Raw genomic sequence first — 26,933 nt, 5'->3', positions numbered from 1 at the left:
ATCCCATATCAGCAATTGAGATTACATTGACTAAGGTTATGCATTTGGTGTAGGAACTCTTTTTTAATGTATTATAGATAAAATTTTTAATACAGTATAGGAAAAATTGCTGCTTTTTGCTTTTAGTTAATGATATAAGAGAAACTTTTATATACAGTACTGTTAATTAGGTGTGCTATTTGAATATTACTAAGGAAAATACTAAAATTGATTATTTTTAGAGTAAAAATATTTGCCCCAATTTTTAAATTCAACTATATTATGCCAGGTTCTGTGTATTTTATCAGTTTCTTTAGGCTTAAAAATCTATAAACTCTTCAACATTTTGCAGTCTAAATATCAGCTTTTTAAAAAATTATAGATGCCGTACCTCTTTTTCTGAGACTTCTTCATTCACCACATCAGAATGTTTGTGAACAAGCAGTATGGGCGTTGGGAAACATTATAGGTAAGTTGCATTTAGGTTTCAAAAGACTTTAATTAAGAATCTTAATTAACTTTTTTCCTACATTGGCATAGCCATTACACACTATGTTTCCTCTAATTTTTAACTTGGATTGACTATCTTCTTGCCTTATAAATACTAACTTAAAATGATACCTCTTCGGACCTAGCCGGTTTGGCTCAGTGGCTAGAGCGTTGGCCTGTGGACCCAAGGGTCCCAGGTTTGATTCTGGTCAAGGGCACATACCAAGGTTGCAGGCTCCTCCCTGGCCTGAGCCCTGGTCGGGGCATGTGCAGGAGGCAACCAGTTGATGTATTTCTCTCACATCAATATTTCTCTCTGTTTTTCCCTCTCTCTTCCACTCTCTAAAAATCAGTGGAAAAATATCCTCAGGTGAGGATTAAAAAATATATATATGATACCTCTTTGAAACAGATATGCAATTTCCTATTAAGATTGGTAGGTTAAATTTGTGTTTCCCCCAAATCAAAGTCTGGAGAAACAGCAACCCTTGATGCCCTTGACTAATGGTGAGGAAACATAGAACATCAGTGTCCCAACATGAGCCATTGCATACATTTCAGACTTTCTCATCCTGAATGTAATTTTTTTTTAAATACAATTTTCATTTCTGTAGGTGATGGTCCTCAATGTAGAGATTATGTCATATCACTGGGAGTTGTCAAACCTCTTCTGTCCTTCATCAATCCCTCCATTCCCATCACCTTCCTTCGGAACGTCACATGGGTCATTGTCAATCTCTGCAGGAATAAGGACCCCCCACCGCCTATGGAGACAGTTCAGGAGGTAAATGAAGAGTTGCAAAGACCAGATGGTATATTTTCCCTATGTTTATGCTTTAGATTTTCATGTACAGTGAATGCAATAATGTATATACTGATTTCATTGCAGGTGTGAGGTTTTTAAAGTAGCGTGTCATTTAATTTTAATTTTCAACTCCTGTGAGAGAAAGTATTTTATGGCACCTGAAAGAATGTCAGGCCACCCTAATTCTTATTTTTAATGACTATTTCATTAAAAGAAAATATTAACAATTCAAAAAGAAAAAGAAAAAAGGAGAAAAAAATCTTAAAGTTTTATTATTATATTGCATTGCTGGTTTAACACTAAAAAAATAAGGAATTACTACAGATGAAACTAGTGTACTTGTTATATGCAAATGTTCTTGAGTGAATTTGCAATAAGTCAAATTAAAATTTTTCTGATTTCTTAAAAAAAATTTTTTCTTAAATGTGTGACATACTTAGTGTTAAGTCTACAATTAAAACAAAGTAAAAACTTTTCTATTTACATCTAGTTAATAAATGGATCTGAGTATTTCAAATTTTAGAAATCATACTTAACCTTTAATCACTTCACTGTGTAGAGAAATGTTGACTATGAATCTTTATAATTGACATCTTTTGCTGTTATGGAAAAAGTATGTAATGTGATTCCTCTCGCAGTTTAAAAACAAAAAAAGAAGATCTGTAAGGCTTGAGTTCAACTAACAAACTTTATACTTTGTACTGGTTATAATTTTCTTGACTAAATATTAGCTCAAAAACTTTAATTTGACTCAACTAACTTATTAAATAAAATCTTATTTTTAGTTTAAGCAAGTAAGTGAAAAGATGATGGCAATTTTAAGAGTAGCTTTTTAAAATAATAGCTACACTGTATGCTTGCATCTCCATTCTTTCCACTTGACATTTTATGTCATAAAGAAGGTTATTGAAGCAAACGTTTTTCCTTTCAGGTGCATTAATCTCTGCCAGATGTATTTGTATACTTTAATTGGACATCTGAAATATGATTTTGGTTTTTCAGATTGAATTGATCAAATTTCTATTTTACTAATAGAGAGTCAAACAAATTTAATGTTGTCTTTCTTACCCTGCAAATAGTATTTACTGCTTGTTTATATCAGTCATTCATGTTTACAAAGACATATTCATCCTCTCTAGTGTTACTTACTGTTTATCTTCTTTCCTCAGATTTTGCCAGCATTATGTGTCCTTATATACCATACGGACATAAATGTAAGTAAAGTAGAAGCTTAGACTTGGGGTTTTGCTCTTAATGAAGCTAGAAGGGTTTTACTTATTTATTTGTTGGGCTTTTAATAAATATCAGAATATATCTTATTAAATTGTCAAACTGCCACAATATATAAGTAGTTTTTAGAAATAGAGTTAAGGTTAAATTAAGTTTATAGCTTAAGTCATCCAGGCAGCAAAATGCTAACTTTATAGAAAATATCACATATGTAGTTTATTGATCTGTATCATTATTAGGTGTGTTTTTAGTAAGTATTAATACTTATAAAGCAGTAAAAAGTTTATAAAGCATATTCATATTTTAAAAATCTCATTTGATTCTCTTTTATTATTGACTTGAGAGAGAGTGAGAGAGAAACAGTAATGTGTTGTTCCACTTATTTATGCATTCATTGGTTGTTTCTTGTATATGCCCTGACCCGGGTTCAAACCCCCCACAGTATCTGGATGATACTCTAACCAACTGAGCTACCTGGCCAGGGCCTCATTTGATTCTTACAATAGGTAGGCTAGATATCATGTCCCCATTTTACAAAATAAGAAACTGAGCTTCAGGGAAATGTTAACTGTCTTATCCAGAGTTTCAGAGTTTGTAAGGGTCAAAGTTGGTATTCAAAACAGATCTTCTGATAACAGATCTTGTATATTTTACATGAAACCACACTGCCTCTGGGGCTGCAACCTTTTGAAGTATGTAGTATTGAAGTTCTTCAATACTACAAGTTTAGTTTTATAAATGTATTTAATATGTTTTTATTGATTTTGAAAGAGAGAGAGAAACATCAATCACTGCCTCCCACATGCATCCTGACCAGGGATCGACCCTGAAACCTAGGCATGTACCCTAACCGGAATCGAACCAGTGACCTTTCATTGCACAGGACAACGCTCAACCAACTAAGCCACACCAGCCAGGGCAAGTCTAGTTTTAAATGCAAATGCATTTTTAGATGAATAGTTTATTACATGAGATTTAGTTGTGTTTACTATATATATTCTGACAAATGTTTTTATTAGGCAATCTGAAAATTTTCCTAAATGTAGCAAGGCAAAGTATTATTCTTCCATGGAGTACAACAATGAGTAAATTTTGTGGAATCTAGAATTGAGTCTAAGCATTGATCTGGCTTCTGTTGTTCCAACTAAGATCTCTTTCTGATTTATTGTGTGTTTGTGTATTTATCATCTTAAATTGGTTTATACACACATACACTACGTATGTGTGCTTGCCCCAGAATTGTGTGATTTATCATTGGGATGAAGAAAACACATCTTTGCTAACAGTTCTTGAGAGGCAGTGTATTCATAAATAAACACTGGACCACATTTCCCTAGTTTGTTTTAGGTTCTTAGGAAGGAATCATTTAACTGAAATAACTTTTTATTTTGTGACATATTAGCCTGAAATGTAATAAAAATTAAGCTTGACCTTTTTAGTTATATGCTATCCTATTTTCAAAATGGATAGAAAAATGACTTAGCAAAAGACATATATGATAATATAAAAGAAAGGAGGAAGTAAAGTTATACAAAAACGCATAAGTTGTTATTGAATGTCAAATTTAGTTCTGTGCTTTCTGACAGTCTTTCTTAACCATTACTGTTTCTAGGCATACCTTCATCAATCTCCTTAACCCTACCATAATAACAAAATAGGTCTACCTACATTCATTTTTCCCTATTCCAAATTCACCAAGTTATGTAAGTTATGTCTGTAACAAATGGGAGCACATCACTACGATGTTTAAAAAAATCATCAATGACTCTGTACTCACTACAAGGCAAAGCCCAAACTCCTTAACACAGGATTCAAAACCCTGCAATTTAACTCCCTAACAAATGTGTTGGGTTATTAACTACCTATATTCTTCAAATCCTCCAGGTATTATCGAGTCCTGAATATCTTTCCTCATCTTTCTAAAATTACTTTTTTAACTTGACAAAATTTTTCTTATCCTAATTATATGACTTAAGACAAATTACTTAACTAGCTGCTGCTTTTTCTCACATTTGTAAGATGGAAATAATGTCAGTACCAATCTCAGAGGATTTTTGTAAGGAATAAATGGGATAACAAATGAAAAGTGCTAACAACAGTGTGTGGCATATTTTAAACCATCAATAAATACAAACTATTAACAATCATGTTTGTCACCTCTGTTACCACTTCTACCATCATCATTCTCCTTATAATGCCTATTTCAAGTGTTACTTTCTCATTGAAGCTTTCTGGTTGCCAGAGAGAATATGTGCTTCCATAATCTAGCATTTCGGTCATTCCTCCAGTTTACTTTATTTTCTTGTTTGTTTTTATACCATATTGTGTGTTTATGTGGTCATGGTGTGAAAGAGCATAGGCCTTGGACCTGGTTTCAAGTCTCAGCCATGGCTCTTATTCATCATTATATGAACTTAGATTAGTTTACGTTACTGAGTTTCAATATCCTTATTTGTAAAATAGAAGAAAACACCTCATAAAGGTGGTAGTAAAGATAAAAAGAGACACTAGAAATAGGTTCAGCATAGATAGTCATTGACAAAACTTCATTACTTTCACTTTTTTTAATCTGCTACTAATGTTGAGGTCTTAGAGGGCAGGGTCTCTATGTCTTCTTTATCTTTGAGCCTATAATTCATGGCACAATTCTGGCTTTAGGGGAATAATCTCTGAGTGTTTATGTTAAACTTAACAAATATCCCTATAACTACAGTACTTTGCCACTTTAATACCCCTGGTTTTCAAATAAACACAACCAACAGATGGTAGAAGGCTTTATTTACGTATAATCAATTTCATAATGTCCTGGGGGAAAGTCTTGATGAAAATATTAGATATTTTACTTTTTTGCCTTTTAATCTTTGCTGTCAGAAAGCATAGAACTAAATTTGGCATTCAGTAGCAACATATACATTTTTGTATAATTTTACTTCCTCCTTTCTTTTATATTTATTATATATGTCTTTTGCCAAGTCACTTTTCTATCCATTTTGAAAATAGGATAGCATATAACTAAAAGTGTTAAGCTTAATTTTTATGACATTTGAGACTAATACGTCACAAATAAAAAGTTACTTCAGTTACCTTTAAATGATCCCTTCCTAAGAACTTAATGTCCTAAAACAAACTAGGGAAATGTGGTCTAGTATTTATTTATAAACTACACTGCCTCTCAAGAACTGTTAGCAAAGATGTGTTTTCTTCATCCCAATAATAAATCACACAATTATGGGACAAACACACATTATGGGTGTGTGTAAACTAAGATTATAAAAACACAAACATACAACAAATCAGAAAGAGATCTTAGTTTGAACACTAGAAGCCAGATCAATTCTAAACTCAATTCTAGATTCAATGAAATTTACCCATTGTTGTACTCCTTGGAAAATTATAGCACTTGCTACATTTAGGAAAAAGAGATAAAGTGAGGAACTTCAAATAGAAATGATCAAACAGAAGAAGTAAAAATTACTTTTGTCTCTAATTTGGCAATTTGAATAGATATTAATGCCATGAACCATCAAAAGGAATAAAGAAAAAGATGAGATTGGTAGAGGAAGATGATGAGTTTATTATAGGACAAACACATCGATTCTGATTTACTTGTTTCTCCATTAGCAATGTTTCCAAGAAGGAACAAGCGATACAAATTTAAGATTTATCAGTATTTAAGGGATTTATAACAATATGGACATGGAGTATGATTCAGAAAAGGGGCAAAAAATTGAATTTTAAGGAATCATCTGCATTTGAGCAGCAACAGCAACAGAAGAGGAACATGCAAAAGAATTTTTTAAAGTAGGGAAGTGGACCCCTGATTGGGTGGCTCAGTTGGTTGGAGTATCATCCGTACACCAAAAGGTTGCAAGTTCAATTCCTGGTCAGGACACATACCTAGGTTGCAAGTTTGATCCCCGGTTGAGGCGCATTTAAGAGGCAACCCATCAATGTTTCTCTCTCTCTCATTAAATGTTATTTTTTGACTCTTAGCTCTTACCTATACAACAATTGATGAGCTTATGTTTTCTGTTTTCTCTGGTCTCCTCCTCCCATTTTTGAATCTGTAGGTTTATGTCTTTTGCTAAATTGGGGAGATTTTCTGCTATTATTTCTTCAAATATTTTTTCAGCTCCACCTCTCCTTTTGAGACTGAGATGACACACATGTTTGATCTCTCATTATTGTCCTACAAGTCCCTGAAAGTGTTCAATTTTTTTTGCAGTTATTTTTTGTTTATTTTTCTTATTCCGGTTGCATGTTTCGTATTGATCTGTCTTTAAATTTGTTGTTTTTTTCCTGTTTCCATTCTACCCTTGAGTCCTTCTAGTGAGTTTTAAAATTTAGTTACTGAATTTTTCAGTTTTAAATTCTCCTTTGGTTCTTTTTAACGTCTTCTATTTCTTTGCTGAGACTTCCTATATTTGTTTCACACATGTTCATAATTGCTTATAGAAGCATTTTTATGATAGTTACTTTAAAATTCTTGTGGATAATTTTAATATCTATGTCATCTCAAGTATTAGCTTATTTTGACTCGTTTTTTTCCCTTTTGAGTTAAGATGATCCTGGTTCTTGATATAAGGAGTTATTTTCAGTTGTAGCCTGCACATTTTGGCTATGTTATGAGTCTCTGATTTCTATTTTAATCTTATTAGCTGTTACAGCCAGACTGGGTAGTAGGCAGGCCTTCCCATACACTTATCTGTAGATCTATGGTGGGATGGTAGATGGGGTCAGCTCTCAGGCAGAGCGTCTGTCCTCCCATTTTTGAAGTTGCAGTATTTCCATTTTTCCAGAACAAAAAGCATTTATAAATTATTGTATCACTCTTATTCCCACGTTTGTATTAGTCTTTTATCTCCAATGAAATATTTTCTTAGTCATCTTAGTTGAAGGAAGCTCATCCTCTAGTAAAGGTATTAGCAAATTTTTCTGTAAAGGACATAGAAAATATTGTAGGCTTTTTGGGCCACATAGTCTCTGTCCCAGTAATGTGGAATGGTTTTACTAGGATATGTTACCTTTAACATATGTCACCCCCTCTCTTCTATGAAGTTTCACACAAGCTTGGGGCAGGAGGTCCAGACAAGAGCTTGAATTTTAGAAGTAATTTGAAATTCGTAGTGTTCTCTTAGTAATGGTGAAAATGTGGCTTTATTTGCTCTTATTTATCTATATATGTTTTTGAAGAAGTGGAGAGATTTGAATGCAGGTGGCTACTATTATTTTAGCACAAAAGAATGTCTTTAATTTAGATAAGCCTAATAGGAACATGTGTAGATTTCACATGAGATGAAATCTGTGCAATATTCCTCTGTGAAGACACCAACGAGAGCTACATATAGGCTGCTTGACTTTGAATGAATCAACAAATCTGAGCCTGATTTTTGTTTTTTATTATTTGCAAAATTAGATGCATATAGGGCTTGTTTTATACTCTGTCCTCTTTAAATGGGGACGTTTTTCAAGAGCTTTGCAAGAAATTAATTTTTTCAAAATGAAATAAAAATGTAATTTTCATTGTCATTTCTTTGATTTGTTTAATATTCTGAAAAATCATTTATATTGCTAGATATGTTTAAAAACCACTAATATAGAGAGATTATCTTTTTGGTCTCTTCTGGACTTAAGGCAGCATGGTATATTGGTTTCATTTTGTATATAAAGTGCTTCCTTGTGATTATTAGATTCTCGATTTGTGGGGGCAGGGAGAATTACTTTTCTGCCTGTTTTTAAATTCATCTATCTGATATATAACTGCAGAAGTTGGGGTAAAAGTTGTCCCAGACTTCTGTCTCATTTTTGTGAAAAGTGATCCTGAGGTAGGCTTTGAGAGAGAGGTACCTACTACTTAATAAATTTATCAGGTAAGTAACCAGGTTCAAACATAAAATTTAATTACTTTTTATGTCACCACCCCTGAGGTCTATTATGTATTTTAAGCATTCAAACAAATACATAAACTGCTCTCTCTTTTCTTTTTTTGCTTCCTATAGATTCTTGTAGATACTGTTTGGGCTCTGTCATACCTGACAGATGGAGGTAATGAGCAGATACAGATGGTTATTGATTCAGGGGTTGTTCCATTTCTTGTGCCCCTTCTGAGTCACCAGGAAGTGAAAGTTCAAGTAAGTACTTTAAAATTTTTCTTTCTTGTATTAACAACTAGGCTTCAGTTCTGTCTATATGCACTGGTCTTCCATAATTCTGCTTTTTTATGCTGAACCTGATTTTGTTGACTTCCAAATCTTTATCTCACCCAGATTCTTCGCTGAGTTTTAGACTCATTTAGCCAATTGTCCTTAAGCCCTTAGACCAGTGGTTCTCAACCTTCCTAATGCTGCAGCCCTTTAAATACAGTTCCTCATGTTGTGGTGACCCCCAACCATAAAATTATTTTCGTTGCTACTTCATAACTGTAATTTTGCTACTGTTATGAATTGTAATGTAAATATCTGATATGCAGGATGTATTTTCATTGTTACAAATTGAACATAATTAAAGCATAGTGATTAAGCACAAAAACAATATGTAATTATATATGTGTTTTCCGATGGTCTTAGGCGACCCCTGTGAAAGGGTCGTTCGACCCCCAAAGGGGTTGCGACCTACAGGTTGATAACCGCTGCCTTAGACATATGCTCTAAGAACTCCTTAAAGCATTCCACTGTTATTTTAACCAGACAAAAATGATAGGTATCGTTTTCTCCCATAAAACTGCTCTTCTTCCTATATCCCTTTCAGTGGACAGGCGGCATAGTCCAAGCTGGGAACCTTGATTACTCCTTTCATTCCCCCTACATTACAAAATCCTGTCAATTCTGATTATATAGCTTCATGTCTGAGCCACTTTAGTTCAAGACCTCTTTTCTTCCCTCCAGATAATTGCAATAGCATCCTAACTGCATTCCTTCCTCTCTCTCTCTCTCTCTCTCTCTCTCTCTCTCTCCCTCTCTCCCTCTCTCCCTCTCTCCCTCTCTCCCTCTCTCTCTTTCTCTCTCTCTCCAGTTTCTTCTCACTGTAATTAGGTGTACATGGCTGATAGTTCTGTTCATCCCACTTCCACCAAAGTAACTGCTTAGATGGAATTGTATGCCCATTCCAGGCTTTTATTACAATCTTTCTGTGGTACCAGTTTAGTAATAGATAAAAACAGCTGTTAAAAATGGGCCTTTACATTTTTTTATTTTAATTTTCTTTTCATTTTTGAATCTTTTCCTGCACAATTTTCCCATATAGTTCCATTTTTCACAGGCTAGTGTTTAAAATTGTTTCTCAGTTCTGTGCAGTACTTTGTGTAAGGATGCAATAAGTGGAAATCATTCACCCCTTGAATTTTTACATTTCTCAGGATTATGAACAATATAGAATCCATTTCATCATAAACAAATAAATTTATAGAAAATATTTTATCCCATCCCAGACAGCAGCCCTCAGAGCAGTTGGCAACATAGTGACTGGCACCGACGAGCAGACCCAGGTTGTTCTCAACTGTGATGTCCTGTCACACTTCCCAAATCTTTTGTCACACCCAAAGGAGAAGATAAATAAAGTAAGGCATATATCCTCAGTGCATTTCTTTCTCTTTGTGTATCTCATTTTTAACTGTTCCTTTGTTTCTGTTGTTGCCATTTGATTGTGATTTTCTTCAAAATCACTGCAGTTAAGGTGAGAATTATTTCAAATTATTTCTGTAATTATTTTGTTTCCGTTTTTAATTGCTTGCTATAAGTCTCACCCTTATTACTACAGAATAAAAAATACTTTTATACTAACTAGGGTTTTTATTTAAATAAATTGAGTAGTAGCAACAGTTAGCAAATTAGTAGTTACTCAATGAGAATATATACAAAATCTCTCACTAGATGGCTGGTATCTCTTAAAAACAAATAGAAAAACCATAATCTCCCTACGAAATTAGATTGGACCTAAAGATGCGGGCCTAAATTAAAAGATCATAAAAATTGCTCTTTTCAAGATTTCAAGCTTGAGTTACAAGCTTAATACTAATTAATTGTTAAATATGTACTTAAGTCTTTTGTGTCTGGCTTATTTCATATTGCTATGTTTTCAAGGTTCGTTTATGTTGAAGCATGTATCAAAACTTCATTTCTTTTTATCATTGAATAAATATTCCGTTGGACATAAATACCATATTTTGTCTACCCATTCATCTATTGATAGAAACTTGTATTGTTCTTACCTTTTGGCTATTGTGAATGACGTTGCTATGAATATGGGCATATTAGTATCTGTTTTAGTCCCTGCTTTCAGTTCCTTTGGGTATATAACTAGATTTGCCAAGTCATGTGATAATTCTATGTTTAGCTTTTTGAGAAACTGCCAAACTGGTTTCCATAGTGGCTGTACCATTTTACATTTCCACAAGCAATGATAAGGTTATTGTTGCTGTTGTTGATGTTGTTGTTATTGCCAACCTAGTGGTATGAGCTGGTGTCTCATGATTTTGATTTGTATTTAGTTTAATGCAGTTTTAGCTGCCTGAAATGTCAGCATCCCCCAAGCCAGTATAATTAATCATTTCTTCTATCATAGCTATATGTATGTAGTTGCTTGACTATAACAGTTGGATTCTTATAGAAAAGTATGTTATCAGAAATCTCATTTTATAGATGAAGGGAAAGAAGCCAGAGTTTCTTAGACTCTGGGCCAATATTTTTGTTACAAAATTTTCAATAATATGTGTGATTTTTATAGCTAAATGTACTCCATAATTGAAAACAGAGCTGAGAAGTGAGGAAGCCAGACAGCAATGGGTGGAGAGAAGTTTCAGCCTAGGATTCAATACGCTCTAAGTGAAGGAAGGTATCATGGGGGAAAGAAAAAGGGCTCACATAGATACTCACTCAGCTTCAGCAAGTAGTTGCTTCAGAATTTTTCAGCTAGAGCGTTTGTGTTATTTGCATCTTGGGACCATTGTGGGACCTTAGAGGTAGAATTTACCAACTTGGTTTTATTCCCTCAACATCTTGATTAGAAAATTTTCCAACATACAAGACTTCATCCCTAACTGGTTTGGCTCAGTAGATAGAGCGTCAGCCTGCGGAATGAAGGGTCCCAGGTTCGATTCCGGTCAAGGGCATGTACCTTGGTTGCGGGCACATCCCCATTGCGGGGTGTGCAGGAGGCAGCTGATTGATGTTTCTCTCTCATCGATGTTTCTAACTCTCTATCCCTCTCCCTTCCTCTCTGTAAAAAATCAATAAAATATATTTTTTTTAAAAAAAGACTTTTCAACAATACTGTAATGAATGCTCATATACTCTAAACACTGATTGGATGGCAAAACAAATTTATAATTAAGTCTTAATTGCAGAGGAGGGAGAAGGTACACATTTGACACTAAAATTACAATAAAACTGTTGGTTCATGACTTGTAAATCCTTAAGGTTGCAATAAGATTAGTTATAAAGACCCATCCTAGCCTAGTTAGATGTTGATTTCTACTGTGTAAGTAAATAGTTTTATAATAAAGCAACTCACCTTTCTTAGAATTCGTTTTAACAAAATATTAGGAAATTCAGTTATTTATTTATCATCTGTCTTTTAGAGGGAGCTCATGCACCAAAAATGTAATAAGCTGCATGAGTAAAGTTTTTTTTATTGTTTTATTCTCTGCCATGTCACCATTGTCCAAAATAGTTCCTAGCTTATGGTAGGTAGCATATGTTTTATTGAATGGATAAATGCTAGGTAATGGGGCCCAAATATTATTAATAGAAATTTCCTTATGCCTTATTTAAATTGGGAGATTCTGTATAACCTAATCACTTTTAGATGCTTTCCCCTTTATGCAACACAGGTGATTTTCTTATGTATGTAAACTACATTAAAATAACAATATAAACACATTAAAGATACAATTTTTCAAATAAAGATGCCCTGTATTTTATTCAACTATAGGAAGCAGTGTGGTTCCTTTCCAACATAACAGCAGGCAACCAACAACAAGTTCAAGCTGTAATAGATGCTGGATTAATCCCTATGATTATTCATCAGCTTGCTAAGGTCAGTCATACTATGAGTTCATCATGTATGTTAATATCTTATAACCAAGACGTTTTTAATAAAAAATTCATTTTATCATTTCTTTTTTAATCTTCAGGGGGACTTTGGAACACAAAAAGAAGCTGCTTGGGCAATTAGCAACTTAACAATAAGTGGCAGAAAAGATCAAGTGAGTTTTGAGAAACTAACTGTTATGATTGTTAATACTGGAAAGTATACTGCTGTATCATGATTAAGAATTATTGATTGGCCCTAACCAGTTTGGCTCAGTGGATAGAGCATCGGCCTGTGGACTGAAGGGTCCTGGGTTTGATTCCGGTCAAGGGCATGTACCTTGGTTGCAGGCTCCTCCCTGGCCTGTCAGGGCTCTAGTCAGGGCTTGTGCAGGAGGCAACCAATCGATGTGTTTCTCTCACATTGATATTTCTCTGTCTTTCCCTCTCTCTTCCACTCTCTCTCTCTCTAAAAATCAATGGAAAAATATCCTTGGTTGAGGATTAAAAAAAAAATTAAAAGAACAAAAAAATAAATAAAAAAGAATTGTTGATTTTTTATAAACCCTGTACTGTGTTCTTTTGAGGAAAAGATAATTATGTAAATAAAAATATTTTTCTTTTTTTATGTCTAGGTTGAGTACCTTGTACAGCAGAATGTAATACCACCGTTCTGTAATTTACTGTCAGTAAAAGATTCTCAAGTTGTTCAGGTGGTTCTAGATGGTCTGAAAAACATTCTGATAATGGCTGGTGATGAAGCAAGCACAATAGCTGAAATAATAGAAGAATGTGGAGGTAAGAGTGGATTTACTAAAGAAAAATAGTTGAGCCATGGAACTCTGAGACATTAGTTCCTTAAAAGACAACTAATTAGAAAGAAAACTTAGGATACATTGCTGTTACATATTGGAATATGTTGCTGTTCTTTATTCACAACATTAGCATTCCAAGAGGATTTTCCAGGAAACAGTTTATACTCTGGAAAAACTGGTTGTGATGGTCACTCCATAACCTTCCTAGAGATTCACCTTGTTTTTGAGGAAACACAAATACTCCTCTTAAAGTCACAGTGTTGACACATTAGACTGGAAATACCCTATCTAATAATAGAGAAACATGGTAATTGTAATTAACCGTAACTTCGCTACCCTTCCCATTGGCTAATCAGCGAGATATGCAAATTAACTGCCAACCAAGATGGTGGCCAGCAGCCAGGCAGCTGAAGTGAACAGGAGGCTTGCTTGCTCCAGTGATGGAGGAAGCCAAGGTTACCCGCCTGCCACTGCCGGCCTCTGAGCTGCAGTCTAAGAAACAATGTTGCAATTATAGAAGCTAAACCATCCCCAGAAACCTGCTTTCAGCCAGCCGGGCTTCAGAGCTGGAGTTGCAACAGTGTTTCAATTATAGAAGCCAAGCAAACCCAGATACCTGCTTTCAGCAGCTGAGGTCTCAGAGCTGGAGCCGAGCCTCAGAGCTAAAGCCGGCTCTCAGTTCCAGTGACAGCCATAGAAGGTAAATAAATCCCAGAATAAAAAATAAAAAAAAGAAAAAGAAAAAAAGAAGAGGTTGGGAGCTTCAGTCACCCGCCAGTCTGAAAACAGCCCTCAGCCCCTCACCCAGACTGGCCAGGCACCCCAGTGGGGACCCCCACCCTGAAGGGGCTGTGACCAGCTGCAAACAGCCATCATCCCCTCATCCAGGCTGGCCAGGCACCCAAGCGGGACCTCCACCCTGATCCGGGTCACCATTTAGGACAAACCAGCCAGCCCCCACCCGTGCACCAGGCCTCTATCCTATATAGTAAAAGGGTAATATGCAAACTGACCCTAACAGCAGAAAGACTGGGAATGACTGGTCACTATGACACACACTGACCACCAGGGGGCAGATGCTCAATGCAGGAGCTGCCCTCTGGTGGTCAGTGTGCTCTCACAGCAGGGAGCTCTGCTCAGCCACAAGCCAGGCTGATGGCTGCCAGTACAGCGGTAGTGGTGGGACCCTCTCCCGCCTCCTCAGCAGCGCTAAGGATGTCCAACTGCAGCTTAGGTCTGCTCCCTGCTGGCAAGTGGGCATCCCCCGAGGGCTGCCGGGCTGCCAGAGGGATGCCTGATTCCCAGCTTAGGCCCAATCCCCCGGGGAGCAGGCCTAAGCCAGCAACTGGTCAACCTCAAGGGTTCCCAGACTGCGAGAGGGCACAGGCCGGGCTGAGGAATTTCCCCCCCCCCCCCCGAGTGCACAAATTTTGTGCACCGGGCCTCTAGTTATTAATAACAAGAAGAAATTATTCTAGAAATTAAGGAGTCTTGTCAGTGGTCATAGAAGTATAATCTATATATATAAAAGCCTAAGCACCTGTTATGACCGGACAACCGGCTGGTAGCTGTGATGTGCACTGACCACCAGGGGGCAGATGCTCAATGCAAGAGCTGCCCCCTGGTGGTCAGTGCACTCCCACAGCCAACCTGCAGCTGGCCAACCTCCCGCGGTCCCTCCCCTGGCTGGCCTGCCCTGATCGGCCACAATAGGCCCCGAACACCAGCCAGGCTGAGGGACCCTACCTGTGCATGAATTCGTGCACCAGGTCTCTAGTAGTTATAAAAGCATAATTAGCAAGTCAAGGTGCAGATTCGATCCCTCATCGGGGCACATTTAAGAATCAACTAATGAATGCATAAATAAGTAGAACAAATCGATGTATGTTTCTCTTTCTCTCTCTCCCCTCCTCCTGCTCTCTTAAAAAAAAAAATCATTATAGATTTGTGCACCTGATATGTGGAGTAAATATATTGGGAATATAAATGAAGGCCTTGTACAGTTACTATTCTGAAAAATTATTTCCAAAGTTCATTGTGACCATAGGATATAAGCCCCTATTCATTTTTTAAAAGAAAATACTTCAAAATTTAAAGATTTATTTCTTATTTTTCTCGGTTAATCCCTAAGTTTCTGAAAACTTATTTTTTGTAGTTATATAAAAGTAGTAACATTTGGAAAACAAAGAAAAAGATAAAAATTATTATAAGGGACTGTATGATTATATTAAAGCAATCCGGGAAGATCTTGGTTCTGGTTCTGGCACTAACATGCCACACAACCTGAAGTAAATGCTTTTACATCTGTGTGCCACAGCTGCCTCATCTATCAGATGGAGTGTTCAGATGTTTTTATAACTGCCTGCCTTAAGGACCAGGGTACCTCAAGGGCTTCTAAAGAGGAAGAAATTAGTGGGATACTGGTCCTCCAACCAGAGCACTTCAAGTTTTTATCTGTTTTTTAGAAAAACTGTTATCTTTGGGGGGCTGTGGGAGAGTGGTCTGAATTCTTTAGGAATTTTCATGATTAAAATGAGCACAGTTAATTTTATTGCATCTGCTTAATTATTATCTGCTTAATTGGGGGGGGTAGGTTTGGAGAAAATTGAAGCTTTACAGCAACATGAAAATGAAGACATATATAAATTAGCATTTGAAATCATAGATCAGTATTTCTCTGGCGATGATGTAAGTATATATTAAAGTATGGTATGTCTGCATGCACGTTAAAACCTATCTATATATAAAAGGCTAAATGACTGACTGTATGTCCATCCGACCAACCAACCAGTACATATGATGCTCACTGGCAATTTAAAAATAAACGTTGACTCGCGCAAGTACGATACATATACTAGTAAAGCTCTCGCTGGCGCCAATCTAGACAGAGTAGGACTATTCCTACCTGAACCCATTTTCAGATATGGTCAGTTATATGTTGCTTTTTCTCAAGTTTGAAAAGTGTGTGACAAAGTTAAAGTTATAAATACTTCATCACAAGGGAAATTAGTCAAGCACTCTGAAAGTGTTTTTACTCTTAATGTGGTAAACGGAGATATTAGAAGTAGTTTAATCAATTTATCATCATTTTTTTTATATCATGCCTTTGTTGTTATATCATGTTATTGTTTATTAATCAATTTATATATTACTTTCGTATACATTTTACTAATTTTCTTTCATCTCTGACACTTCTGTTATAGAAAAAGGGCAAATAGCAATATTAACATATTTCTTATAATTAATTTCCTCTCAGTGTGCATGAATCTGTGCACTGGGCCTCTAATACATATATAAATTTACTAAGAGTTTTTCTTTTATTATTATGAATTAAGTTATACTATATTTCTATCAGATACTCCTGAGGTTGTATTTTTCCAATTATTTATAAAACTCTAAATTAAAAAAATTAATGATTATTTTCCACCAATCTGTTTTCCTAAATACTGTGTCTGAAACTTCATTATAGTAAATTTGTAAAAACAGTTCTTGTTGCATTTGTAATCTGTTAAATGGGAAGAGAGAGTAATTATAGAAATTAGGTATGTTTAGATAGGTACAATAAATCTAAAGCTACGGGAACTTAAGAGCAAGGCAATTTTTAAATATGTGTTCAGTTTTATATTGTTAAAGTTCTTAATAATATTATTGATAAATATTTTTAGGTGGTTAAAACATCTGTACAGAATTTTCTCTTAAGAAGTAAATCAGTTCTGCTTATACCATAATGTATAGTATCTTAATATAATCGGGATTTTTTCTCGCTTTTTATAGATTGATGAAGATCCTAGCCTCATTCCTGAAGCAACACAAGGAGGTACTTACAATTTTGACCCGACAGCCAACCTTCAAACAAAAGAATTTAATTTTTGAGTTCAATTGAGTGCAGCATCTTTCCCACATTCAGTATGAAGCACCACCAGATGGCTACCAAATGAGAAGAACAACAAAAGGCTCCAAAACACAAATGCCTCTTCGTTTTGATGCTTCTAAAGCAAGCCATGTCTCAGTCACTTTGCAGTTGCCAAAAGTCACTATCACATGGACTGTAAATGCATATGCATGATTTCCTAAACTGTTTTAGAATTCTCCTTAACAATTTCAACTACCCTATTATTCCCTGTTCCCTGGTGCCACACGCTGACAACTGCAATCTCCAGTTTAGAATATTCCATAGTGGTGGCACGTCAGCTGTCCACTTGATATTCCTTTGGAAAATGGTGCGCTGTGGATCAAGACACTTTGGTATGATGTATATACACGTTGGAAGACTTTAAAGAGGTGCAGCCTGATCTGAGCCTCCATCATTGTCCTCCACAAACATATTTTCATATTCTTTATGTGGAAAAATAGATTTTAAAGTACAAGCCAAATGATTTTCATTGGTGGAACTGACACACAAAAAGTAACTTAAAAAAAAGAAATTATTGATTAAACAGATAAGTTTTGAAAAACTGTACTTCATCTACCAGTAATTGATGTGTTTGTTATCTGCCTCAGAAGCCAGGGTTGGAGGAAGAACTTTAGCTATGGATGGCTTTCGCCATTATACCTAATTTTTGAGAACAGCAAGCCCTATTTGACCACTTACTTCAGCCTGTGTGTTCCTGCTGTTTTGAAGTAATCAAATGCTGTGCATGGTATTTTACCTGAGCTGCAACCTGTTATGGACTTGAACTTCTGTTTAAGTTGAAAGCAAGAGTCCCTGACTATAAAGAAAAAAACAAAGGTCTAAAGTACACATTGGTGGTGTTAAAAAAAGAAAATCTTGCTTTTAGCTTTCAGGAGTTAATATTTTCATTTTCAGTTGATGATTGAATATGGTTGGTTTGTTTTGGGTTTAAACTGTGGAGCTTTCATGTTTACTGTAATTTAGTCTTAAAACATTTTTTACTCAGTAACCCGTGCTTTTGATAATGTGGTTGGCAACAGACCAGCAACTATTAAGGAGTGTCATCAAACTTCATTCTTTGAGTATTGGGAAAGTTAATTCAGATCTTACTCTAAGCATATTCACATATTAAAAGATTCAGACACGATCTGTGTAGAAGAATAATCTGCAGTTATTTAACATAAACCTGATTTGCAGTGATCTTTAAGTACTTATGGAAAATATGGTATTACTATACCAGTCACTGCTTTTGGTAAATTGTTTGACCCCATTATTAATGAAAAAATATGAATTTGAAATTTTTAAAACTGAATAATTTGTGCTGTCACCTAAATGGTTTTATTGCTATTGTTTACTGGGTATTGATTTTCAATGCATTGATGTGAAGAGATAGAAAACCTAAACTAATTTAGTTATCCAATGGGGGGGAGTGTATATTTACTGTGAGGAAGATGAAATAGATGCCATCAGGACTTTGTGAACCAGCTGGGGTGTTTTCACTGGTAAGCAACACATAGCAGGCGTGCATTCGTTACAAATATATGTATCTGCCAAGGTGGAGCCACTTTAAAGAGTGAATTTTGTCTTGTATCTAAAGTGGATACAAGTGTATGTTTAAACTGCAAGATTTTTACTTGCTAGAGAATCTGTTTTAATATAGTGGTTTCGCCTCTGATTATTTATAGGTTTTATAAATTTTAAAATCAATTTCTCTTTAAGGTGGCTCAGACTTTTCAACTCTTGTGCACATAAAATTGAGTTGAAGTTCATTGTGCCTTTTTTCTTTATCCAAATTTTGAGTTAAAGCTTCATATGGTAACTGCATCCTGTTCAGACACTGTAGTCTAAATTTTTGAAAATGTGTGGTGTTCCCTACAAGTAGGAAATAACAGAGTCAAAGCTAGTTAAGGTCACAAATTTCGGTGAAACCCTTAAAGTCCAAATCTTCTTGATATTGTGAATTGTACCCCTTTCCAGTTTAGTTTCTCCTGGACTTTCCATACTTACTGACAGTTACCTTTTAAATTTTGCACACATTGAGATTAAATTGGGCCTCCATTGTGCCGATTCCTGTTTCCTCTTGTGTTTTAAGTGCAAACTAACAAGTGAACATTAGCATCAAGTAGTGCAACGTATGTGTGCATTTGCTTGATTCAGTTTGTTGTGACCTTATCAGTTTTGAATTGGAATTGCGCCATTTCGTTGATAAAGAAAGCTAAGTATATTGTTGCACTTTTAAGTTTTCAAAACAGTGTTGAAAAATTGCATTGTTTTTATTTTTTTTAAACTCAGTTAAAAGACTAAACTGTTCTTTCAAAAGAGGCATCTAAATGTGTTCCTAATTTTGTATATGGGCTTAGGTTTTGTAACCAATAAAAAAAAGCTGCTATCAAATACGATAAAACATTGAAGAACTTATTCTAAAAGTATCTTCATTTTCTAGTTCTGTTTCCTGCATGGTTAAATTAAATTTGGAACTATTTTTCAAACATCAACCACAGTGGAGGTGAATTATGACTTACTCTTTCATTGTATTTTATCTCCTTTCAACTGTGACAAACAAGACCAGTAACAATCCTAGATTTAAGAGTATTTTGTGACAAATAAGTACCAAAATCTTTATTAATTTCCTAAGGTGCCATAACAAAGGAGCTCAAATAAGGTGGCTCCAGAACTTATGTTTGCACTGTTCTGGAGGCTAGCAGTTTGAAGTCAAGGTGATGGCTGGGGCTCGCTCTCTCTAGGCTCCAGGGAGGATCCTTCCTTGCCTTTTCCTGGCTTCTGGTGGTTGTTGGCTTCTTGGGCTTATAGCTGCTTCACTCCAGTCTCTGCTTTCATCATTAACATGGCCTTCCTCTACATATCTCAGGTTTAAATACCATAACTTAAAGAAAGATCATTTGAAATTTTTAACCTGTTAAAATATAGGTGGTATCTTTAAATGAAATTTTGGATTAATTAAAAGAACAAAGGAACAGCGAAAATGTGCGTATACAAGTATTTTTACTTTTGTAAAGTGCAACTTCAGATTATTTATGAAGGAAGGCAGTGTATAAGTAAATAAATGTGATTGTAGTACTCCTATAGAATTTGCCATAATTTCCTTCAGAAGGGTTGTCCTTTTGAGGGGATTAATTATCTAATTACTACAGGTGAAAATTTATGAATGTCAGTTGTCTTATAGTGATGGCTATGAATTTTTTAACCTAGTTGAACTGGGGGGTTTTAATTAAATCTATTTGGAGAAAGGAAGTATAGTATAATTTCTGTACATTAAGCTGTAAGTCTTAAGGCATATAAACCAAGGAGTACTTTGTGTAACCCATCACTCATTTGAAGTTTAAAAGGAACTTTTCATGTAAATCTTGTACTTTATTAGCTGAAAAAATAGTGGTAGAATGAGTCTCGAAAAGTATTATATAGAGAAGGGGATATATAGATTTAGATAAATAGAGATAATGGGGCTCAGTACAATATCAAGAGAAAGTGTTTGGGAAAGGGGTTGCAATATTTTCACATTCTTAGTCTTTTTTATTTGCCCATGAAATGTCTCAACAAACTGGCTTAAATCAGGGTGTCGCAAACCCTGAACTACTGATATTTTAAGCTGGCTAATTCTTTGCTATGGGGGACTGCCCTGTGCATTATAAGATATTTAGCAGCATCCTTAGGTTCTACTGACTAGATGTCGGGTAGCACCTCTCCACTCCCCACTCTTAACAAAAATGTCTACAGGCATTGCCAGATGTCCCCTGGGGGTCTAAATTGCCTTTGGTGTGAACCATTAACTTGAAACAATTCCTGTACAAAACTCCACTCAAATTAGACAGCCTAAGTCATGCCTTTTTGTATTATGAACAGTCCCATCTTTCCTCAGGTGCAGAAGACAGAGAGAGGAGACAAAAATGTGCCTTGTCTTCTCAGTTTCAAGAGAGATCAGGGGCCGAAACCGGTTTGGCTCAGTGGATTGAGCATCGGCCTGCGGACTGAAAGGTCCCGGGTTCGATTCCGGTCAAGGGCATGTACCTGGGTTGCGGGCATATCCCCAGTGGGGGATGTGCAGGAGGCGGCTGATCGATGTTTCTCTCTCATCGATGTTTCTAACTTTCTATCTCTCTCCCTTCCTCTCTGTAAAAAATCAATAAAATATATTTAAAAAAAAAAAAGAGAGAGAGAGAGATCAGGGCCAGCCCTAACCATATTTCCCAAATCCCTCATCTGTGGGAACTCCTGGTAGTATTGAGCCTCATCTATTGCAAAGGACTTGGGGTAGAAATGGGAATAGGGGGTAACTAGTTACCCATAAACTTATTCTGTAGCTAAAAAACAAGGCATGTGAAGACTGCTGATTGACTACAGTCTTCCCAACACTGTCTTGGAACAGTGGTTTTCAGACATTTTTAGTTGAAGTTCTTTAAGTTCTCTGGGAAAGCTGAGTAGGACCAGAAAAATCACAGCATACTTGGAAAAACATTTTTTGAAGCATTGTGAGAGATTGGCTTCATCAGGAAACTTGTAAGTTTATTTGAAATGATTAAATGCAACCGTAACCGCCCGGCTGGAATAGCTTTGGTTGAGCATCAACCTGTGAATCAGTAGGTCACGGTTCAATTCCCGGTCAGGTCACATACCCGGGTTGCAGGCTCAGTCCCCAGTGTGGGGCATGCAGGAGGAAGCCGACCATTGATTCTCACCATTGATGTTTCTATCTCTCCCTCTGCCTTCCTCTCTGAAATCAATAAAAATATATTTAATAAATAAATAAATAAAAGCAGCCCTAGCTGGTTTTTCTTAGTGGTTAGTGCGTCAGTCCATGGACTATAGGGTCTCTGGTTGGATTCCCTGTCAAGAGCACACATACCTGGGTTATAGGCTCGGTCCCAAGCCCTAGTTGGGCACGTGTGGGAGGCAACCAATTGATGTATCTCTTACATTCAATGTTTCTGTCTCTCTTCCCCCTCCCTTCTACTCTCTCTAAAAACCAATGGAAAAAATACCCCCTGGTGAGGATTAACAAAAATAAATAGATGATAGATAGATAGATAGATAGATAGATAGATAGATAAAATAAGATTAAAAGCAGAGGTACCATATCTGAGCCAGACTATAAAGGATGTGTTTCCTGCAGGAATTTCTTCTACAACATCCCTCTTCTCTACCCTAACCAATTACCATCCACTTGGTTGGGTAATTTTGTTTTTTTCAAACTGGTACCTGAAAATAAATTGGGCCTTGTTCTAAGTAATGTGTGAAGACTTGGCACAAGACTAACGGGACAGCAGTGTTACCTTACCTGATGCTAAGTGAAACAGTTTTATGGTGATACAAGTTTAAGAGTTACAGAGTCAAGGACACATTTCGCATAACATTTTCAAGATAAAAGCAGATTTTTGAGGCATGCCATCTTATGGAGAGATCCCTGCAGGAGCAAGTCAGGAGTCTGAGAAGCAAATGATGAGGCACTCACCCCAGGGGAGCCTGTTCTTTGTTGAATCGGTTTAGTTGTTACCAAGACTTCTTAATATTGAACAAAGTCACTGCTCTGAAATGGCCATCATTGTAAATTAACTACTCACGGTTCAGAGTAGATGTTTTGCTGTTCCCAGATAGCAGAAGACAGATTGGTTTTTTTCGGCTCTCTTCCTCAACCTTAACGCCCATGCCTTTCCCCATCCTGATTAAAGTCATTCCTGGATCTTCTTCCTGTCCGCTTCATGCATTCCAACAACCCTAAGAACTGAGCGTGATGTGGCTAGTTTCTGGGTACAATGGATGGGAATATTCCATTATCTGGACACAATTCAATTAATGTGAAGGAGAGTGTTTCAGTTATTTTACCAGCTTCATCATAATTAGATTTGTGATCAAGTCAGCCTGGGCTCTGTTTGTCATCAACTCTCTGACCACTCAGTAGTTAGGCATTTACACTTTCAAACCTAAATATAAGAAGTTATAAATGTCATACTGATTTTAGCCTAGTTTTCCTAAAAACAACATCAGATTCTTTTATCAATTGTATCCTTTCCATGTCTTTAGTCTTTTATAAATAATGATTTTGACTAAACCTGTAGAAACATTCAAGTATTTCTTGAACACCATATCCCATGCCAGGTACTACGCTAGGGCACAAGATGCTTACAGACACAAATGAGAGTTATGACACATGTTAGGGGGGAAAAGGAATACAATGCTATAAAATAGGGGGAACTGGCCTAGTTAGGAAGTTAATAATCAGACTGTCAGTGAGCCCTTATTAAGTGCCAGCCACCGGTATGGGCACTTTAGAAGTACCAACCAATCCTTTCAACAATTCTGTGAAGGTTGTTACCAGGCAGAGAGAAGTTTTCTCAGAATGACACAGCTGATGATGGTGAAGAAAAAGCAGTTCAGTGGGCACAGTCACTGGGAATGCTTTCTGGCAGAGGAGACAGGCTGTACAAAGGCCAACTAGGAAGCACCATGGGGAGTTCAGGAAATGAAAGAAAGCAAGTATCACTACAGCAAAAATAATGGAGAGGCTTACTGGGAGCAAGGGAGGGCTAAAGAGTAAGTAGCAGTCAGCCCCCACAGCCTGGTAAGTCACATAAAGGATTTTGGTATTCTACGAGCAATGGTAGACATTATTTAAAAAGAGTGATGATAGAAGAATTGTCTTTAATAAAATCACTAGCTGGTAAGATAAGAACAGGAAATGTGCTCTGTGTTTAGTGATGTGTAAAGATCACATTAGTGAGAGTAAAGCACTGAAGCAAGAGATGGTGAACAGCTTGGTCCATAAAGCGAATGGTATCAAGAGATACTTGGCAACTAAACAGACAGGAATTAACAATGCCTTGGATCTGGAGTTTGGGGAGAGGGAAGTATCTAAGATGATTTATAGGTTTCTGGATTGCCATAATGGATAAATGGAAGTAGCATAAGAAAGGGAACACTGGGAGAGACTCACAGGGAATAGAAGCGATTTCATTCATAAGCTTTTTTGTAACACTCAAGTGGGGCAGTTGGAAATACTGGTCTGGAGCTCAGAGAGGGCCAGGCTAGACATTTGAATCCTCTGCCTATTTCTGGTAGTTATGAAAGCAGGGGGTAAGGATGAGACTGTCTTGGTTCAGCATTTGGAGTGAGGACAGGGTTTGGGACTAATTGCTCTGGAGTTCCAACATCCCATAGGGATGTCGTGGAGGGTGAGGTTGCAGGTCACTGGTCACCTTACAGCTGCATCACTGCAGTAAAGAAGGTGGAAACTAGAGTAGGAAGGACTAAAGATCAAGAACAGAATGTGAAAAGAGTAAATCTAATTAGTTTCTTGGGTTTTTATTTTACTCTGAAGGGGAGTGCAGGGTAGTCACTAAAGGGTGATATGGAGTAGTGGGTGGGGAAATACAGTTGAGAAAGATGTTGAATATACAAAAAAGGGATCATAAGTTTTCTAAGTTAACAGAATTGACCATACTCCTTCAGGCATCAGTTACCTAATAGATGCAAGGGACACAACAGTAAACAAGCCAGACTCAACCCCTGGCCTTGTGGGGCATATATTCTAATGGCAAGAGACTAGCAATAAATGTGTAAATAAATAAGATGATTTTATCTGCTATATAAACTAGGAGGTCACATGGTTCCCAGTGGGGGCACATGCCTGGGTTGTGGACTCGATCACCAGTGGGGGACATGCAGGAGGCAGCTAATCAATGATTCTCACCATTGATGTTTCTATCTCTCCCTCTCCCTTCCTCTCTGAAATCAATAAAAATATTTTTTAAAAATATAAATAAACTAGAGGCCCAATGCACGAAGATTCATGCAAGAATGGGAGTTCCTTCCCCTGGCTGCCAGCACCACCTTTGCTCCAGCCTGGAGCCGCCTTCCCGCCTTCCCGCCTTCAGCTGCTCAGAAGCTCTGAGCAGCTGGGGCGGTGCGGAACACCTGCGTTGTTGCCATGGCAATGACGCAAGCATCCTGCCCCCCAACCACTTGGCACCTGCATATGCAAATTAACCCACCATCTTTGTTGAGTTAATTTGCATAATCACTCCTGATTGGCTGGTGGGTGTCACAAAGGTATGGTCAATTTGCATCTTTCTCTTTTATTAGTGTAGATAAAAAAATGATATAGGGAGTAACTAGAGGAGAAAGTTACTGAACTTGTGTTCAGTCCCAGAAGTATGTTTTTGATTGTGGTAAAACACACATAACAAAAAATTTACCATCTTAACCATTTTTAAGTGTACAGTGCAGTATGCTGAGTATTTTTACATTGTGAACCAACACTCCAGAACCTTTTCATCTTGCAAAACTGAAACTCTATAGCCATTAAACAATTACCTTTCTCCCCAGTCACTGGCAATCACCATTCTATTTTCTAGAAATGTGACTACTTTAGATACCTCATTAAGTGTGACTTTTTTTGTGACTAGCTTATTTCACTTAGCATAATGTCCTCAAGGCACTTCCATGTAGTAGCATGTGTCAGAATTTCATTCCTTTTTATGGCTGAATAATATTCCATTGTGTGTATATACCACATTTTAAAACAACAAATCTTTTTAGCGTAAGTGCCCTAGTGATACTTTAGTACAACGATATACTTTAAAAGTAATTCATTTTTAATCTAAAATTAAAATCTATCTGAGCATCCTGTATTTCACCTGGCTACCCAAAATTAAAAACACAGGCATGGTCAATAAGGGTTGCAATCTTTTTAAACTCTGACTCCTTTATCCAGGGTTAAGTATCTACATGGCAGAGGCCTAAGGAAAGGAGCAGGGAAAACAGTTAAGAGCAAATTTTAAAAAGAAGAAAAATAAGATGTTAGCAAAAGTAAAGAGGATGGTTAACATGATGGAGATTCAGTCCTGGGCCTGCCTGGGCCTGTTTTCATACTGTAAAATAGGAAACCAATGATCTCCCAGAGTTGTTGGGATGTTAGATAACGGAGATGAAAGCATCTAGTGCCACGCTGATTTGACCTATTGCTCCTCTCCCCCATACTTTCAATGCTTTTCTGGATTTTAAAGAAATGGGTGGCTGGTGGCTGAAAACTCCCTTGGCCATCACCTCTCCTGCAAGACTTGCAAGGGCCTAATTAGAACCTTTTGTCCCCAAAATTCTACCCAGTCTGTTGGCAAAATTTACACTCATTTGAGCCTCACTTTGTAGCTTATGGTTTTGAACCTGGTTAGAAATAAAACTGCATAAAAAAGTGTGGCTAGTTTGGTTCAGTGGATAAAGCATCCACCCGCGGGCTGCAGGATCCCGGGTTCCATTCCGGTCAAGGGCAGGTGCCTGGGTTGTAGACTCCATCACAGGCCCTGGACAGGCTCCTGCAGGAGGCAACCAAATCAGTCTGAGACAAATAGATGTATCTCTCTGTGTGTCTCTCCCCCTCCCTTCCATTCTCTCCAAACACCAATGAAAAAATATCCTGGGATGAGGATTAACAACAACAAAAAGTGTAGCCCTCTATTTCCAGCCCTTTGGGTTTGGTCTGGGAACAGGTTTGGACAGGCAGTTATGGGAGTCCTTGAGCAGGATCCGACTCCAGAAAACCTCAGGCTCAGCTGGTTGGGTAGCCAGGAAGCAGGCGGGAAGCGAAGCCTCGGCCCGCCCCCGCCCCGACCAGAAGCTCCGCCCCATCGGGGGACCCGGCCTCCCGCCGCCACCCCCACCCCCTTTTCTCGGCTCTCCCTCCCATTAGC

General features: G+C 37.0%; 1 protein-coding gene across 1 annotated transcript in view; it reads left to right on the top strand.

Annotated features, from left to right (window-relative positions):
• The window catches only part of KPNA3 (karyopherin subunit alpha 3), a 110,888-nt gene extending 91,259 nt beyond the window's left edge, over nucleotides 1-19,629 (top strand). The window contains exons 8-17 of the mRNA XM_081082791.1: nucleotides 362-448; nucleotides 1,083-1,252; nucleotides 2,443-2,487; nucleotides 8,503-8,634; nucleotides 9,930-10,058; nucleotides 12,431-12,535; nucleotides 12,633-12,704; nucleotides 13,164-13,326; nucleotides 15,937-16,031; nucleotides 17,118-19,629. Coding sequence (XP_080938917.1) covers nucleotides 362-448; nucleotides 1,083-1,252; nucleotides 2,443-2,487; nucleotides 8,503-8,634; nucleotides 9,930-10,058; nucleotides 12,431-12,535; nucleotides 12,633-12,704; nucleotides 13,164-13,326; nucleotides 15,937-16,031; nucleotides 17,118-17,216 — 1,097 coding nt within the window. The 3' untranslated portion in view covers nucleotides 17,217-19,629. The remainder of the gene's footprint in view (nucleotides 1-361; nucleotides 449-1,082; nucleotides 1,253-2,442; nucleotides 2,488-8,502; nucleotides 8,635-9,929; nucleotides 10,059-12,430; nucleotides 12,536-12,632; nucleotides 12,705-13,163; nucleotides 13,327-15,936; nucleotides 16,032-17,117) is intronic.
• The last annotated feature ends 7,304 nt before the right edge of the window (nucleotides 19,630-26,933 follow it).

The sequence above is a fragment of the Myotis nattereri genome (genome assembly GCF_964212035.1).
Source record: "Myotis nattereri genome assembly, chromosome: 2".
Taxonomy (NCBI): Eukaryota; Metazoa; Chordata; class Mammalia; order Chiroptera; family Vespertilionidae; genus Myotis; species Myotis nattereri.
This window is presented reverse-complemented; position numbering and strand designations above follow the sequence as displayed.